The sequence below is a fragment of the Leptonychotes weddellii genome, chromosome 15, assembly GCF_054177405.1.
Source record: "Leptonychotes weddellii isolate Sample4059 chromosome 15, ASM5417740v2, whole genome shotgun sequence".
Classification (NCBI taxonomy): domain Eukaryota; kingdom Metazoa; phylum Chordata; class Mammalia; order Carnivora; family Phocidae; genus Leptonychotes; species Leptonychotes weddellii.
The window spans coordinates 37330984-37345307 of NC_138383.1; the positions used below are offsets into that span (position 1 = coordinate 37330984).

The 14324-nt window shown below is 36.3% G+C and overlaps 1 protein-coding gene across 3 annotated transcripts in view; it reads left to right on the plus strand.

Moving 5' to 3' along the window:
* Nucleotides 1–14324, plus strand: part of TAOK1 (TAO kinase 1) — a 147198-nt gene that overhangs the window by 116474 nt on the left and 16400 nt on the right. For all 3 annotated transcript variants that reach the window (XM_081805515.1, XM_081805514.1, XM_081805516.1), the window contains 6 exons: nt 1938–2174; nt 4116–4244; nt 6152–6355; nt 7186–7425; nt 10819–11031; nt 12711–12893. In XM_081805515.1, coding sequence (XP_081661641.1) covers nt 1938–2174; nt 4116–4244; nt 6152–6355; nt 7186–7425; nt 10819–11031; nt 12711–12893 — 1206 coding nt within the window. The remainder of the gene's footprint in view (nt 1–1937; nt 2175–4115; nt 4245–6151; nt 6356–7185; nt 7426–10818; nt 11032–12710; nt 12894–14324) is intronic.

A 14324-nucleotide genomic window follows, 5' to 3' on the forward strand; every position in this document is an offset into this window, starting at 1 on the left:
GGCTCAGTTGGTTAAGCATCTGGCTCTTCGTTTCAGCTCAGGTCATGATCCCAGGGTCCTGGGATCCAGCCCAGGGTCCTGGGTTCCAGCCCCACGTCGGGCTCCGCACTTAGCAGGGAGTCTGCTTGAGCATTCTCTCCCTCACCCTTTGCCCCTCCCCACACTCGCTCACACACTCGTTTGCTCTCTCTTTAAAATAAATAAATAAATATTTTTAAAAAATGAATAATTTTAGGGGTGCCTGGCTGGCTCAGTTAGAAGAGCACGCGACTTAGTCTTGGAGTTGTGAGTGAATTTCACCTCACTTTAAAAATCCAATTTATAAATTTGTGTCTTCCAAATTTTTATTTAAAATCTAGTAAGTTAACATATAGTGTAATATTGGGGCGCCTGGGTGGCTCAGTCGGTTAAGCGTCTGCCTTCGGCTCGGGTCATGATCCCAGGGTCCTGGGATCGAGCCCCTCATCGGGCTCCCTGCTCAGTGGGAAGCCTGCTTCTCCCTCTCCCGCTCCCCCTGCTTGTGTTCCCTCTCTCGCTGTGTCTCTCTCTGTCAAATACATAAATAAAATCTTTAAAAAAAAAACCAAACAAACATATAGTGTAATATTGATTTCAGGAGTCGAATTTAGTGATTCATCACTTATATATAACACCCAGTGCTCATCATAACAAGTGACCTCCTTAATCTCCATCATCCACTTAGCCCTCCCGCCCCCGACCCATGTCCCTCCATCAACCCTCTGTTCTCTGTTGTTAAGAGTCTTTTATGGGGGTGCCTGGGTGGCTCAGTTGTTAAGTGTCTGCCTTTGGCTCAGGTCATGATCCCAGGTCCTGGGATCGAGCCCCGCATCAGGCTCCCTGCTCTGCGGGGGGCCTGCTTCTCTCTCTCCCTCTCCCCCTGCTTGTGTTCCCTCTCTCTCCTTTTTTCCCTTTCCCATATGTTCATCTGTTTTGTTTCCTAAATTCCACGTATGAGTGAAATCATGTGGTATTTGTCTTTCTCTTATTTTGCCTAGCTCCGTCCACATCGTTACAAATGGCAAGATTTCATTCTTTTTGATGGCTGAATAATATTTGTGTGTGTGTGTGTGTGTGTGTGTGTGTATGATCTTCTTTACCCATTCATCAGTTGATGGATATTTGGGCTCTTTTCATAGTTTGACTATTACATTTTTTTCTTTATAGCCAGTGCCTTTTGTGTCCTGTCCAGGAAATATTTGCTTACACAGTAGTCCATGTCTTCTTTTGCTTTATGATTCTATTTTTTTTTTTTTAAGATCTTATTTATTATTTGACAGAGAGATATAGCAAGAGAGGGAACAAGAAGCAGAGGGAGTGAGAGAGAGGGAGAAGCAGGCTTCCCACTGAGCAGGGAGCCCGATGCGGGGCTTGATCCCAGGACTCTGGGATCATACGATTCTAAGTTTTATGTTTAGATCAAATGATTCTTTTCAAATTAATTTTTGAATATAGAGTGATAATAGGAGTCAGGTCTATTTATTTTTACAGGGAACCAGTTGTTTCAGCAGGATTTATTAAAAAACGCTTTCCATTTTGAATTAACTGAAATTTTTGGTAGAAAATCCAGTTGACTGAGTATGTGTGGGTCTATTTCTAGATTTTATTCTGTTCCTTTGATCACTTCAGTCTGTCCTTATCCCAATACCACATTGTTTTGATTGCTGAAGTATATGTCTTCCAACTTTTTCTTCCCCCTCAAGATTGTTTTGGATATTCTTGGCCTTTTATATTCCCATATAAATTTTAGAATCAACTTGTTTATTTCTTTAAAAGACCTGCTGGAAATTTAATTGAAAACTACTAACTGGGATCTCTTAAATTAATTGCCTACTTAGTTAATAGAGTGATCTAAAATGCTTTTGAAAGAAATGTTTTGCTTTATTTTGTTCTTTTCTGTCCATTGTTTGTATGTCTAGGTTACAAGGCAAATGCAAGAACATGAGCAGGACTCTGAGCTTAGAGAACAGATGTCTGGCTATAAGAGAATGAGGCGGCAACATCAAAAGCAGTTGATGACTCTGGAAAATAAGCTGAAGGCTGAGATGGATGAACATCGCCTCAGATTAGACAAAGATCTGGAAACTCAGCGTAACAATTTTGCTGCAGAAATGGAGAAACTTATCAAGAAACATCAGGCTGCTATGGAAAAAGAGGTGGCTGATTCAGTATTATTAATTTGTTCTAGCTTATAACCATCCCAGAATTAACCAAGATAATATTTTGATGTTAGAGTATCTCTTCCCCAGAACCAAGCAAATCAATTGGAGAGAGAGACATTTACATAACATGTAAAATATCAGGTACCGAGTCTGGGAACCAATAGACACGGGATTATTTCCTGATACTTGATAGATTTAGTGTCACGGTGGGTAAGTCATTCATTCATCTGTTCTGGGCCTCAGGTACTCTGGTTATCTGAAGAGTTTGATAAATCACTTATTAGTAACATGGTTCAGGTCTCAAAAAAATCATTTGTGATTCCCTTTTCTGTGTATTTTTTGGAAACTGTCCTTAAATTTATAGCAACATTTTTATATCAGAATAATTGAAGATTAATATATAAAGAGAATGTTAAAGATTATAAATTAAGAGAGTCAGATTAAGGTTTAGCCCATTTGTTTATTTACAAATAAGTGTCATTTTACTATATGATAAAAGCACATTTTTTAGGATTCTTGTTATGTGAAACCTTTTCTTGTAAAGGTTTTTTTTTTTTTTTTAAAGATTTTATTTATTTATTTGAGAGAGAGAATGAGATAGAGCATGAGAGTGGGGAGGGTCAAGAGGAGAAGCAGACTCCCTGCTGAGCAGGGAGCCCGATGTGGGACTCGATCCCAGGACTCCAGGATCATGACCTGAGCCGAAGGCAGTTGCTTAACCAACTGAGCCACCCAGGCGCCCCTTGTAAAGGTTTTTGATGTCCCATTAGTTTCATTTTATTTCATAGTCATGTTTGTCAAGTAAAATGTAAGCGTCTCAGTAAATTCAACAAAATATCTTCAAATATGTCTGGTAGTCCACATTAAAGCATTATTTATCATAGCTACCCTGTTCAACCTTCCTCCCCCCCCAAAAAAAGAACCACTCTCTTACAATAGTAGAGAATTTAGGAAAATAATTCATGGTGTAAATAAACATTTGATTTTGAAATAATTTGGTGAAAGAATTATCCTGTTGGTCATTGGGTAGTATTTTTAATAACTTAGGAAGAGGTAGATACTAACATATTTAGGAAAGCATTTAATGAAACGGGATATAGAATATGATTACAAATTTAAGAAATAGATATGCATAGAAAATATTAGGAAGGGTATACACCAAAATGTTTATATTGGTTATCTCTGGGTGCTAAACTCATGTAATATTTTCCTTCTTTGTGTTTTTCTATACTTCCTAAATGTTCTACAGTGATTATGCATTGCATATATCATCAGAAATAAGGGGTGCCTGGCTGGCAAAAGTCGGTGGAATATGCAACTCTTGATCTCAGGGTTGTAAGTTTGACCCCCATGTTGGGTGTAGAGATTACTGAAAAATAAAAACTTTTAAAATAAGGGGAAAACAGTATGATACATATGTCTAATAATTAATATTTTCATATTATTTAGTATATAAAAGGTCAAGTTTTACATTTAAAGATAAACATATTACATTATTTCATATACAAGTCAACCAAGATAAGAAGTCATGATTGAATTATATTTATAGATAAATGTATATTTGTTTGTTTTTTTATTGGGGGGAGAACATACTCCTGTTAAATGGGGGGAAAAAAAAAGGTGAAAACATTCTGACCCTGTACAAGATCAACATTTTAAAGACGAGTTCCATTTTATTGGTTCTCTGAAATTCAAATGAAGATGCTGAGTACTCCAGAAGCCAATATTGTTGTATGTTAACTGCCGAAAATTTAAATAAAAATAAAAAAGGATGCTGAGTAACAAGTATTAATAATTTGTTGGGTATTCTCATTTTGGTAATACACTGATTTTTTTGATCATGGGAAAAAATGGTATCCTTGGTAATGTGTATTCAAATGCTGCTTTGAATCTATCAACTTAACTAATTTGATCCATTTTTTAAATTTTCTATAGGCTAAAGTGATGGCCAATGAGGAGAAAAAATTTCAGCAACATATTCAGGCCCAACAGAAGAAAGAACTGAATAGTTTTTTGGAGTCCCAGAAAAGAGAATATAAACTTCGAAAAGAACAGCTTAAGGAGGTACTTATTTTATAAACATTTTCAAGGCAGTTATCTGCTTATTGATTATACGTAATGTTGATCAACTCGTAGAACCATGAAGATAAATTTTTCTCCTGTTGTTTGTCACCATGAAATGTGTATCAGTTTGAATGAAGACATTGATGACTGAGATCCTCAGTTGAGGAGGTTTACGTAAAAAGAATCATCTCCTGAAAACATAAGTTATTTTATTTATAATAGCTTTCCTAAGCACTTGTTAAGTAACTGATTAGAAATAAAAATATGTGAGCTGTGGAAAAAAAAGCCACACATTTCTTTCTTTAAAAATAAACCATTCCGGGGCGCCTAGGTGGCTCAGTCGGTTGGGTGTCTGACTCTTGCTCTCAGCTGGGGTTGTGATCTGGAGTCTTGACATGGAGCCCCCCTCCTCAGGCTCCACACACAGCAGGGAGTCTGCTTGAGATTTTCTCCGCCGCTTGTGTGCACATTCTCTGTCTATATAATAAATCTTTAAATAATCCTTTAGGTGGATAACACGTGCGTGCGTGCATGCATGTGTGTGTTCATTCCAAATGATTCTCAGTATAGAGGAAGGGACATACTAGACTTTTGGTGGGGAAATTCCCTGGCAGAAGATTTTGAGAAAGATACCAGGTGATTCTCAGGAAACAAAAGAGAGGATCATAGGGGAAAGGAGGGAAAAATAAAATAAGACAAACGAAATTAGAGAGGGAGACAAACCATAAGAGGCTTTTAATCATAGGAAACAAACTGAGGGTTGCTGGAGGGGAGGTGGGTGGGGGGATGGGGTAACTGGGTGATGGTATTAAGGAGGGCATATGATGAGCACTGGGTGTTATATGCAACTGATGAATTACTGAACTCTATATCTGAAACTAATGATACACTATATGTTAACGAATTGAATTTAAATAAAATAAGTTAAAAAAAAAAAGATACCAGGTGATTTTCTGTCTGTGTGCCTCTGTTTTCCTTGTCTCTTCCTGTAGTGTGTGTGCATATACACCCTCATTTGAGAACTACTAATTTATGTGCTTTTTATTTTTACATGTTTGAATATCTTATGAACTTAAGTTATAAAGAATTTGTCTTTTTCTTGAGTAACAGGGAAAGGACCATAAGGTTAGTAGTCTCTGAAAAATCAACTTAGACTTAGGAAAGATGGCTGATTTGTATTCTCTGCAATATTGATGGCTTTTTAGGTTGAAAATATACTAGTATTAATTGACATCCTAGGGTTCACCTCATTGAGTATATATATGATGAATGTTCTCATCTTGCCCAATATAAATGTTATTTTCATGTAGGTAGTTTTTGAGATGATACTTAAAATGCTATAGAAAAGCATTGGTTTTGATTCGTTCAGTGGTCATTAATGCTAAATATTAAATACCACTCATAAAAAAGATTTCTGTTCTCCCATGATTTTAATTTAATTAATTTAATTTCCAAGTTTTTTATATTGAGTACATCCATAATCTTGCCAAAAGCTTCATATTTAGAATGTTAAAAACCAAATGAGACATAACTGTATTTTAGCCCTAATTTTAATTTACATGTGATTTTTACCTGAAAGCACTACCTTCTATCTCTTCTTGGGAAGGATTTAAAGAAAGATATTTTTACTCCATTTAACAATCATTGTGTGCTTTTGAATCATCATAAGTGTAGCTGTGCAAAGCGAAAAGGTATGCATGTTTTCTAATGTACTTTTCTCTTTTTCCACTGGTCACTCAAGAAAAAGGAAAACTTACCAGCCTCCTTAAGGTCATTGCCCTGCCTGAGCACTAGAGAGGACATAGTTAAATACGTTTATTTAAATTTACCAGATACCAAATTTTATATTAAGTTTATTCATGTACTTAATTTTTATGTATTTTGAACTGAGTTCTTTATGTTTCCAGGAACTGAATGAAAACCAGAGCACCCCAAAAAAAGAAAAACAAGAATGGCTTTCAAAGCAGAAAGAGAATATACAACATTTCCAAGCAGAGGAAGAGGCTAATCTTCTACGACGACAGAGGCAATACTTAGAGCTGGAATGCCGTCGCTTTAAGAGAAGAATGTTACTTGGACGCCATAACTTAGAGCAGGACCTTGTCAGGGAGGTATGTTTGAATGATGTGATATCAGAAATACGTCTGTCATATCCCAGCTGCAAGGCCTTTGTACTCATAATTCCCTGGCCTAAATCCTTCTTTCCCAGATATTCAATCCACATGGCTTGCTTTCTCCCTTTAAATGTTCTTCTTTACACTTCTTTCTCTTACACATATAGAATACAGGCAGCCTTGGGGCACTTAGGTGATGCAGTTAAGTGTCCGACTTTTGATTTGGCTCAGGTCGTGATTGCCAGGTTGTGAGATCAAGCTCCAAGTAGGGCTCCATGCTTAGTTCTGCTTGGGACTCTCTCTCCTTCTCTCTCTGCCCCTCTCTACCACAGGCATGTTCTCGCTCTCTCTCAAATAAATAAATAGGTCTTAAAAAAAAAAAAAAAGAAATAGAATACAGGCAGCCTAGCTCTACAGTCCATATTCTTAACCACTACACTACACTGGGTATGCTCCTCCTAATAGAATTGAATAGTATACTCTGAAAAAATTCAGAGGATGGCTTACGAACCTTCTTAAAATATAAAATTAGGAGACAATAAAGAAAGGAAAGAGGGAAGGACAGTAAACTTCTTGAGATAGATTTGATAGATTTTAAACTTACTGCATAAAGTAGTGTTAGTAAATAGTAAATGGACAGCATAAAGAAAATTTGTGCTGCTAATTGTTCATTTACTACAGTAAATATTATAAAACCCTCATACTTACTATGTAGCCATTATTGAATCAGAGGATTACATCTATTTCCTGGTTGTTCTGTTTCTTAGGATTTTTTTCCTGGCATCATACAGCAGTATTATACCTTTGTCTTTTGTGTTATGGATTAGGAGTTAAATAAAAGGCAGACTCAAAAGGACTTAGAGCATGCCATGCTACTGCGACAGCATGAATCCATGCAGGAACTGGAGTTCCGTCACCTCAACACCATTCAGAAGATGCGCTGTGAGTTGATCAGATTGCAGCATCAAACTGAGCTGACAAACCAGCTGGAATATAACAAGCGAAGAGAACGAGAACTAAGGCGAAAGCATGTCATGGAGGTTCGACAACAGCCTAAGAGTCTAAAGGTACCTTTAACCTAAGCTTCTTGATAAAAGGGAGAAGAGATAAAAGGCATCCATGTAAACAGTAAAAGTCTAAGACAGAGGTCTGGCATAAAGAAATTGAATAAACTTTTTTCTTTTCATTTTAAGAATGTTTGGTTAGTATTTTAACATTTTAAGAATGTTTTGCTTTATGTATTTCTCAGCAGTATACCAAAACTTTCTGGTATACAGTTGTAGGACATGCCATAAGTAAGAATCAAAATTCTGATTTTTAATATACCCAAATGTCCAATGCTGATATTATAGTTGACATGTCAACATGCTAACCTGTTTTCTTCTTTCTGTTGTTCCAAGTAATATAATTTTGGAATCTTACTTACTCTAAATATGATTTGTTTCCAAAAAAGACACTAAGTTCTTAATCAGCACAGAAGCCAATGAATAGAAAATGTCTTTTTTACTCCCTCTCCCTTCATTGTCTATACTTATCTTAAAAGGAACAAAGAAATCATTACAGTGTTACTCGAGTCTGCTTGCTTGCTTTCTTTGCTTGGTAGTGTAGGTAAGACCATGGCGTAGGTAGTTGGGATATATGTATGTATGTATGTATGTATGTATGTGTGTGTGTGTGTGTTTTTTATTAGCACATCAGAGTAGAGCAAGTTGTTATATAGCCCTCCCCCCAATAAATAAGTAAAGATAAGTGTTGGTGATATATAATACCAAAGGACTTTAAATTTTGTATTTACTTTGAATACAGGAATTCATTCACATAGTATGAAATGTGAAGATACCAAAGTGTATTATAAAGATTTCCCTCTCTCCCCTTATCTCTCCAGCCAGCTGGTCTAGCCCAGAGTCAACCAGAGTTAACAATTACAGGACATTTTCAAATTTTATAACTTGTAATAAATATTTGAAGGAATATAATCACATTACTCTTAATGAGCAAAAACAAAATCATCCACTGCATAGGCGGTCATCTGTAGTAGTACCTCAGTTAATTCGGATATGTCTGCAAATTTTAAACTTTTATTTACATCCAGTAAGGCCTGTATCCCCTAGTATTTCCTTTTTAAACTGTACCCTACGCCTTTTATTTGAGAATTTAACTATAAAACTGTTTTTTGTCTTTAACTGTCCTGGAGTGAAGTGAAATTCATTCAAAGAGGTAATCTGTGTTAAAATCTAGAAACTATACTATGTCCAATTGTAACTCTGATTCCCATGCAACTCCATTCTAAAAGACTGTCTTGAATGAAATATAAAAGCAAAATTAAGATGGTTTATTCTTTCCTTGTGAACTGGGATAAAATTTCACTTTTTTGTGTCTTCAAAATAATTAATAAACATCATTTACAGAGTAGCTTATGTTGACTACCCATATAGCCTTCATTAATCATTACTTAGAAAAATTGGAATTCATAATGATTTTTCAGATTTATTTTGTCTTTGTAATGAAGAGGGTATATACTCTTTTGGCTACAGAACAATTTCCCCCAAGAGATTTTTAAAACAATATGTCTGTAAAATTATTGTTTTAAAGTCAACAGCACCCAGAAGCAAACCACACTGAAAGCTTGTTAGTTTTCTCTAGTCATACCATAAATCTGATATGACTGCATTTCTCTAGGGACTTGGAATAGGTGGTTGTTTGATATTTAAGCCTTCCCTTCTGTTTCCTCTTGTTGGAGCCTTTTTGTTTGAAAGCTCGTTAACACTAGATTTTATTTTTACAGATGGTGAGGAGAAAAATAATATTTCACAATCATAGTCAGACTTTGAATGACTTAGAATGCCTCCTTTGATGACCAGTGACCTCGAGATTTTCCATAAAGGAAATTGTTCTGTTACTTTAGTAGGGAAGAAAATCATGGTGTTCCTCTTAGTTATATATATCTATCTCCTTGCTCCATTTGAACAAAAGAAACACCAAGTCATCCCATTTTTAAATGCCTAAGTCATAATAGTTGTTTCTTCCAACTTCCTTCAAGACTTTAATGGGGAGTAGGGGGACTTTAGTTTGAGCACTTGTGGTTTCTATAGTTTATTCTTGATTGTAAGTGTTACTCTTCTTGTTGAAAAAAAAATTGCAAGTTCTTTTTCTCATTAGGCTAATGATATGGAATGATAACAGTTTTCTTGGTATCCTATTTTAAAAATAAAAACTTTTATTAAAAGATTGAATGTTATACAGAGGCAGGAGAGAATGTCTAAATGTCATTGTTTCATTCCTAGCTAACTTGGAAGAATTTTGTTAACCAAGGACAGTATTTAAGTGTGGTGCTACTCCGCATAATTAAACCAAGAGTTTATCTTTCTAGTTAGACAATTTTTGACCCTTCACAGAATAAAGTATCATGACTATGACCTAGTGCCTCGGTTGGTGTGAAATATGGAAAAGGTCTACTTGACGTTGTAATATTACAAGGGGTGGTGAATGACTAGTTCCTTGACAAGTGGTTTACTTTGGTAAGGTGTGCATTTGTTGCATACTGAATCAACCAATCAGTATCTGGCAGTATTTATATTAAGGTAAAATAATTTCAAGTATAGGTTCTGCCTTAGTGTAGTAAATGAATATATTCTCACAGGCTCACTCAGTATACTTTATAGAATAATATCTCATGATTAATAAAAATCAAAGCCAAAACTCTTCTGTCTCTGAGCTCAGTTATTTTATCTCAGAAATATTTATGTAGCTCATGTCTCTTATCACTCCCAAGAAAGTTGTCCTCTCCCTTGCCCCATAACTTTTGTTTGACCTTTAAAAGATGAGCTAACCTGACTGATTTTCAAGTTTTTGCTTATGGCATTAAAGAGTAAACCATTACTAAGTATGTTTCTATCTAGTTTATTCCCTTAAGGAAAAGATAATTAATTGTAAATAATATTAGTTACTAATACCCTGCTTTGTGGGGTCTGTTATTCAGTATGTAGTTAGAGTTGAGATTGTTATTAAAAGAAATTAAAGCAAAGTGCCTCAGATAAGGAACAGAGTAAATATGCTTATTTTCTCCCTCTGAGATCTGATAAAATATTGTCTGGCCAGTAAAATACCTTTATATCTACTATACTTAATGCATGAGAAGAAATTTAATTTTCTGTCATGGTAATTTTAATATTTACTCAAGTCACCAAATTTACTAACAAAATAACAAGTATTGCTTGAAGTCCTATGATAAATGAATTTCTGGATATTTTAATGTTTTAAATTAGAGCTTTTGTTATAAAAATGCATAGAATCCAGTGGTTTGACCCAATAGCTAAGTGCAAAAGTACCTGCAGCCTTATGATCTCGACCTTTTTGTTTTTCTTCTCCCTTTCTCCTTGTTGCCCTTATTTTAATGTAAGCTTAAGGTACACCAAATGCCATATATTAAAAATTATATGCATTTGTTTTTTTCTTCCCAGTCTAAAGAACTCCAAATAAAAAAGCAGTTTCAGGACACCTGCAAAATCCAAACCAGACAGTATAAAGCATTAAGAAATCACCTATTGGAGACGACACCAAAGAGTGAGCACAAGGCTGTTCTGAAACGGCTCAAGGAGGAGCAGACCCGGAAGTTAGCCATCTTGGCTGAGCAGTATGACCACAGCATTAATGAAATGCTCTCCACACAAGCTGTGAGTTTGTTTTATTAGGCAAAATAAATTGTTAGTGATCCTTTCCTTCTACCCAGCAATTAAAATACTAGTTAGAAATGATCATTCTCCTGCAGCTTGGGAAATAGTAGTGATGGTCCATATTCTTCCTTCTCTGGAGCATTGCTTGGAAGCATGCATGATATATATAGAATTCTCATTGGTACATTTAGACCTGAAGGGTTTTTTAAAAAACAATTATTTATTTGAGAAAGAGACAGAAAAGAGAGCACAAGTGGGGTGAGGGGCAGAGGGAGAAGCGGATTCCCCGCCAAGCAGAGAGCCTGATGTGGGGCTTGATCCCAGGACCCTAGGATCATGAACTGAGCCGAAGGCAGACGCTTAACTGACTGAGCCACCCAGGCGCCCCTAGACCTGAAGTTTTAAACAGGCTCTCTGCCAGTGCCTCTCAGGTGTTTAGCACATATCCCAATAGCATATATCAAGGATTGGAGCAGCAGCTTTGTTAGGTAGTGAGCAAAAAGTAGTACTGTATTTGGAATCCAAATGGTCACATTTGAGTACAAATATAAAATATTTTCTTTCTTTTTTTTTAATTAAAGATTTATTTATTTTAGAGAGAGCGTGCAGGGGGTGGGGGGTGGGCAGAGAGAGGGGGAAGGAAGCAGGCTCCATGCTGAGCTCGGAGCCCCATGCCGGGCTCTATCCCATAACCCTGAGATTATGACCAGAGCCGAAACCAAGAGTCAGACACAACCGACTTAGCCACCCAGGCACCCCAAGATATTTTCTGTATAAGTTTTGTAAACATTTTCTTAAAGAGCCAGATAGTAAATATTTTAGAGTTTGTAGGCCAGGAGGCAAAATTGAAGATATTATGTGGGTAGTTATATAGCCATTTAAAATGTAACTATTTCAGGGGCACCTGGTGGCTTAGTCGTTAAGTGTCTGCCTTTGGAGATCATGATCCCAGGGTCCTGGGATTGAGCCCCACATTGGGCTTCCTGCTCAGCGGGAAGCCTGCTTCTCCCTCTCCCACTCCCACTGCTTGTGTTCCCTCTCTCTGTCAAATAAATAAATAAAATCTTTAAAAAAAAATTAAAAAATAAAATGTAACTATTTCAAATGTAAAAACCATTTTGGGGGCTCCTGGGTGGTGCAGTTGGTTAAGCCTCCCAACTCTTGGTTTCAGCTCAGATCATGATCTTGGGGTCTTGAGATTGGGCTCCCTGTTGGGCTCCGTGCTAAATGAAGAATCAGCTTGGGATTCTCTCTCCCTCTCCCTCTGCCCCTCCCGCTCGTGCTCTCTCTCTAGGATAAATAAATAAATCTTCAAAGGACAAAAAAACTGGGCAGCTGCCCAGATTTGGCTAGTAGGCTGTTTGCTGGTCCTTACGCTATAGTTATTTCCATTGGAGAGAAACATTCAGAGTCTTAATTTATATCATCTTATCATATTCTAGATTTTTCTTAAGAAAAATGTGGTTATTTAGGCATCCTACAAAGAGCTCATGATATCTTTATCTTCCTAATGCCATCAATGGTTATTAGGCCTTCCTTTTTCAGAGATGTTTACTCCAAGGTATGAGAGAGAACAGTTGTTATCCTACAAAAGAGTACTCTGTCTTCTCTCATACCTCCTCTTTTCCATAGGTGAGGAATAGATAACTCACAGAAGGTATTTTCTTTCTCTTTTTCAGCTACGTTTGGATGAAGCACAGGAAGCAGAGTGCCAGGTTTTGAAGATGCAGCTGCAGCAGGAACTGGAGCTGTTGAATGCATATCAAAGCAAAATCAAGATGCAAGCCGAGGCACAACATGATCGAGAACTTCGAGAGCTTGAACAGAGGGTCTCCCTGCGCAGGGCACTCTTAGAACAAAAGGTATAAGTAATCTGAGGAAGGTAATTGTGCTAGGGTTTGCTTTCAGCAGAAGCATTTTATAAATCTTTTTTCATATTGACAGGTGGTATTGAATTGTTTTCACAATACCATATCTCCTTAATTCTGGTTTTGGTAGTGTTCTTCTTTTTCTTTAAAATTACTGATTCAGTAATGAACCTTATAATTATTGAGTACTAAACATCAAGAGAATATAATTAAGTAGTAATTGCTAGAGGAAGGAATATGGGGTTATGTGAAGACAGTTGAATTAGGAGAGAGTAGCTCCGGCTCCGTGTTCCTCACTTCTTTTATGTACCTAGCTCTACCTAAGGAGATTGGAGAAAAACTTGGTTAGTGAAGCAAAAGAACGTTAGTAGTTGCCTTGGAGAAGCAGGGACAAAGGATCAGGAATATATATACTTTACTTATACATCCTGGACCTGCAACTATACAGATTGGTGGAAGATAATTATAGGACAGATTATTTTCACACAGGTGAAAAATCAAGCTGAAGATGTTACTTCTAGATGTATCTGTATTTATTTATTTTTTACTTATTCTTTGTCAGATATATTAAAGAATAGAACTAGAATTCCCAAATTCATTTCATCCTTTAAGGTGGTTAAGTTGAGTGTGTGTGAGTATGTGTGTGTTTTGGGGGAAAGAATGATGGGCAGAAGATTTTTGAGAGATAAAGAGGAAAGCATTTGTTGTTAGAATATAGTTGACCCTCGAACAACATAGGGGTTAGAGGCTGCTACAACCTATGCAGTTGAAAATTTGCATGTAACTTTTCTTACACATATAAAGGTGACCAGAAGCCTTACCGATAACATAGTCGATTAACACATGTTTTGTATGTTATGTGTATTATATACTGTATTCTTATAATAAACCAAGCTAGAGAAGAGAAAATACTATACTATAGTATACTATAGGACTACTAAATATACTAAAAGGACTATACTGTATTTATTGGAAAAAATCCACATGTAAGGGGACCCATGTAGTTCAAACTCATGTTGTTCAAGGATCGACTGTAGTAGAATATCAGTTGTATCCAGGATTCGGAGCTGTGTTTAAGAATTCCTGAGCCATAAGTTCCCAACAGCTGATATAGTCTTAGGTCCATTGTAAGTGAATACTTGCCTAATGGTCTTGGCTAATGAAAGTTGTTATTGTTTCTGGATAAAATTACAGTGCCTTCTTATATTCAAAAAATTGTCTTAAAAAATCACTTAACTAAGATGTTACTATTTCCCTGGGACAGCTGTCTTTATTACTAGCTTCTTTGAGAGGCACTTGGCTCTAAAAATTATCTTGGTTATGTTTCTCATTCAAGATGAGAGAGAACACGTAAATTTTGAGAAAAATCTATAGTTTGTTAGATTTATAAATCTGATTCCAATTTGAACATTTAAAATTCATTCT